The sequence below is a fragment of the Lycium barbarum genome, chromosome 5 (assembly GCF_019175385.1).
Source record: "Lycium barbarum isolate Lr01 chromosome 5, ASM1917538v2, whole genome shotgun sequence".
Taxonomy (NCBI): domain Eukaryota; kingdom Viridiplantae; phylum Streptophyta; class Magnoliopsida; order Solanales; family Solanaceae; genus Lycium; species Lycium barbarum.
This window is the reverse complement of record NC_083341.1, coordinates 87,851,761-87,855,721: the sequence shown is the minus strand read 5'-3', so window position 1 is coordinate 87,855,721 and position 3,961 is coordinate 87,851,761. Positions and strand designations below refer to the sequence as shown.

Here is a 3,961-nt window from a genome sequence, read left to right as displayed (position 1 = left end):
GGGTAAGGGTAATTTCGTCAAAAAACTCTCATTAAAAAGGCGGTAGGGGCAAAAATTAAAGAAGGCATAAATGAGGGGCGAAATATAAAGTCCAGCCCAAAAGAAGGACACTCCGCGCAAAAAAATGTATCTAAAGCAGCTTATAAGCTGAAAGCAGCTTATAAGCTGAGAACAGCTTATAAGCCAAAATAAATAAATTGAGCTACCCAACTTATTTTTTTACAGCTTATAAGCTGCTTTTTTTAAACTTGTCAATAATTTATTTTAAGTGACTAATAGCCTATTTGGATAGGCTTAAAAAAACAGCTTATAAGTTAAGTCACTTAAAATAAAATAAACTACTGGCAAGTTTATACAGTATTTTGTGTATTTATACAATTAACGATAAAACAAATTCTTTAGAGGAAATAAAAACAGCAAAAACCATGAATTGCCTAGAAGTTTTAAAAAGTGGGCTTAAAGACCTTTCTTGGGGACAATGTCTGCAGTATTGTCGTTAATTCCTTAAATGATAGGGTGGTGACTCAGATTTGGATGTCATCAAAGATCCACCTTATCCTTATTACATATTAGAATGGGAAACCCCTTAAATAATACTCCCTCCAAAAAAAAAAAAAAAGAGTCCTATTAATTATTTGCACATTTTTTAAGAAATTACTCACTTAAAAAAAATATAAATTGACTAAACTATTCCTAATTAAATAAGTATTGAAATTTGATCACATAACACTTAATAGAGGTAAAAGATAAAGTTAATTGTTTGTTGATTTAATAAGTGAACACTTATTTTATTAAAAAAAAACTAATTGAAGACTTTTTTGATCCGGAAAGAGTATTAAAAGATACAAATTCAAACAGCATAAAACTAATCTTAATGATAATAAAGAAATTAATTTCATACCTTATTATTGTACACGTCAGTTATTATCTACTCACTCCTCAAAAGAAGCATTCATCCTCAACCACATATTCCCCCTCAAAATTAACGTTACAGTATATTTTTTATCTATAAATTATTCTGCCTTATATATATGTTTCCCTAGGTGAGGCTTTGCTAGAAATCACGTTGTATCAAAAACTCATTGGTAATCAAAGACGAGAAAAAAAAATTCATTCTTCATATTTCTTCATAACTTTCAAGATTTGGTTGTTATGGAAAGTTTGGATAGTATTTCTGATGATTATTCTGAATCAAGCTTTGAAGACTCTGCTGGAACTTCTTCTTCATCTATAGATATGGTAGAGGATGATGCTTCTTCATCTTCATCATCTTCTTTTGGGCCTTTGTATGAGTTCTCTGAACTCATGGCTCAACTTCCTATCAAGTAAGTTCATCTTTAACTTAATTGGTCTTAAGTTTTATTCATTGACGGCCTCAAATATTTATACAGTTATGTCACCTAAATTTTCACGATAAAATATTGTGATTAAAATGATAGTCCTATGTTTCAAGTTTCAACTTATGTACCACAATTTGAATTTTGGGATAATTTCTTAATTTTGACCGTAAATTCGGTCATATAATTTTTAGTTTTTTAAAAATAAAATTTACACAACAATTCAAAATATTCAAAAACATATGAAAATATTGCGGTTAAAAAAAACGGTTTTGTCTCTTAAAGGTCTCACTTAGGGGGAATAATTAACTTGCTAAACAAATGATAGAGTAAATTCTTTTATACTGTTAAAGCGTATATTACTTAAATTTTTACCTGATTACAAAGATCATAGACTTAGATCGTTCAGGTTTACTTGAAAATGACTTTTTGAATTTCCAGAAGAAAGTACAACGTATGCAGAAAGCTTGTATTTTTATGTTAATATCTAACACAATTAATTTGCCTAGAAGCGAATTCAAAATTTAAATTAAAAAAAACTGATTGACTCTTAAAGGTCTCACTTAGGGGGAATAATTAACTTGCTAAACAAATGATAGAGTAAATTCTTTTATACTGTTAAAGCGTATATTACTTAAATTTTTACCTGATTACAAAGATCATAGACTTAGAGCCCGTTTGGATTGGCTTATAAGTTGCTGAAAACAGCTTATAAATTATTTTTAACTTTTTTTGAGTGTTTGACTGGTTAGCTTATAAGTCATTTTGTGTTTAAAATAAGCCCAAAACAATAAGTTAGCTTATAATTTTTTTTTTTTTTTTTAAGTTAAGTCAAACAGGCCTTTAAATTGTTCAGGTTTACTTGAAAATCAGTTTTTGAATTTCCAGAAGAAAGTACAACGTATGCAGAAAGCTTGTATTTTTATGTTAATATATAACACAATTAATTTGCTTAGAAGCAGATTCAAAATTTAAATTTTATTGGTTGATGAATCTTTTATGATTCTTAGTTGAACTATTGTATTTTAAAAATTAGGGTTCATGTCTACTACTTATTATAATTTTAATAAATTTTTACATAAATTTATGTTTTTTGTGAAAAGTTCGGGGTTCAATTAAACCCCAACGAATTGAACCCCACCTTTGAGGGTACATACGCCCCTGCATTCACCTATTCATTGATTTAAATTTGTGAAATGGTAGGTGAACTAATAAATTATTTTGTAAGTGCAGGAGAGGGTTATCAAAGTATTATGATGGGAAGAGTCAGTCATTTGGGCTTTTGGGAAGTGTGACGAGCCTTGATGATCTTGCAAAGGAAGGCAATTCTTATAACACTAGAATGAAGTCGTGGAAGAGCTTAAATGAAAGAAGATCCTCATTTGGTCCAAAAGCTACCATTACAAAGAAGTCTTATTCAAGCAGGCCTATCATATCAAATAGTACTCTTGTGGCTACTTGTAGATCTCCCATTTCTTTAGAAAAAATTTTGTAATATCCAAAATTCTCTGATTGCATTTATTTTTAGGAAGCTACTTTTAATTTAGATGTGGTTGCCATCTTCAAAGAAAATTAGTAGGATAACAAGAGAAAACAGTGTAACTTTTTAGCAAAGTGTGTCTGTCGATGAATGAAGTAATGATGTAAAAATCGGGCAACTTAGACCTGTATATTTCCTCATTTTTTTCACAGTCCCTTTGTCCAATTTATGTGATAGAATCAAACAACAAAATCTTTAACCGTGATAAATTGATATGACTTTTAAATATTTTAAATTGTGAATTAGCAAGGGTGACTTATAGATTTTTTTTTTTAGTTCTAACTATGTAAATTATTTAAAAAAAATAAAAATTGTATGTCCGAATTTACGAGTAAAATAAAGAAGTTTAAATTTCAAAATATCATATATAAAAATTGGGACATAGAGGGTAATTGTTTTACCAAATTACTCCATTAAAATCTTAACTACTTCCGTCAAAGCTTTTCCTTTTGAATATGCGAAAAAGGGGTTGTAATTGTTGTAAATATTAATATTAGTTAATTGTTCCATAACTCGTAGGTGTAATTCCACCATTAAGTGTAGTAACACCACACATCAACTACCTCCTCATTTATCTCCCACAACCCCATAATCTTTCCTACCTTCTCAAGGGTAAATGTCATGTTTATGAGACTTTTTCATGTTACTCAATATAGCCCTATAAATAGAGGCAGTATTGAGAATGATGTTGTACACACTTGAACACACTTGGATGAATAAGAAAGTTCTCATATCTTGTCTCTCTATTTCTATTACTTTTATCCTTTCATATTGTTACTCTTTTAGCTTGATTTTACAACACCTTATCAGCACGATTGTTCTACCCTCGAAGAATTGTGGTAATTAAGCAAAGCACATACAAAGATGGTAAAGTGTAACGACCCGTTTAGTCGTTACGATAAAAATTCCCCGAAATATTAGCAACCGTGTCATCCTGGGCCTTTCCGGTCGCTAAGTATTTCCGGCGGACATCTAGACTAGCGGGACCCATTGTATAGGAAGGAATCAATCATCGAAATCCGGGTCGGGGACCCAGTTATACTGCCCCAGCCCTGGGATGAGCGCTACAGCGGTCACGCTTCAG

General features: G+C 30.7%; 1 protein-coding gene across 1 annotated transcript; it reads left to right on the top strand.

The window, feature by feature from the left end:
• The first annotated feature begins 993 nt into the window (after positions 1-993).
• LOC132641047 (protein OXIDATIVE STRESS 3-like) lies at positions 994-3,028 on the top strand. Its single transcript, XM_060357924.1, has 2 exons — positions 994-1,325; positions 2,571-3,028. The coding sequence occupies exons 1-2, from the start codon at positions 1,153-1,155 to the stop codon at positions 2,830-2,832; spliced, it is 435 nt and encodes a 144-aa protein (XP_060213907.1). The 5' UTR covers positions 994-1,152; the 3' UTR covers positions 2,833-3,028.
• The last annotated feature ends 933 nt before the right edge of the window (positions 3,029-3,961 follow it).

What these genes read in the sequence shown, in the direction of transcription:
- LOC132641047 (XM_060357924.1), top strand. Translation starts at nt 1,153, where the DNA reads ATGGAAAGTTTGGATAGTATTTCTGATGATTATTCTGAATCAAGCTTT. An exon ending in ATGGCTCAACTTCCTATCAA is followed by an intron (nt 1,326 to 2,570) that starts GTAAGTTCATCT and finishes TTGTAAGTGCAG; the next exon opens with GAGAGGGTTATCAAAGTATT.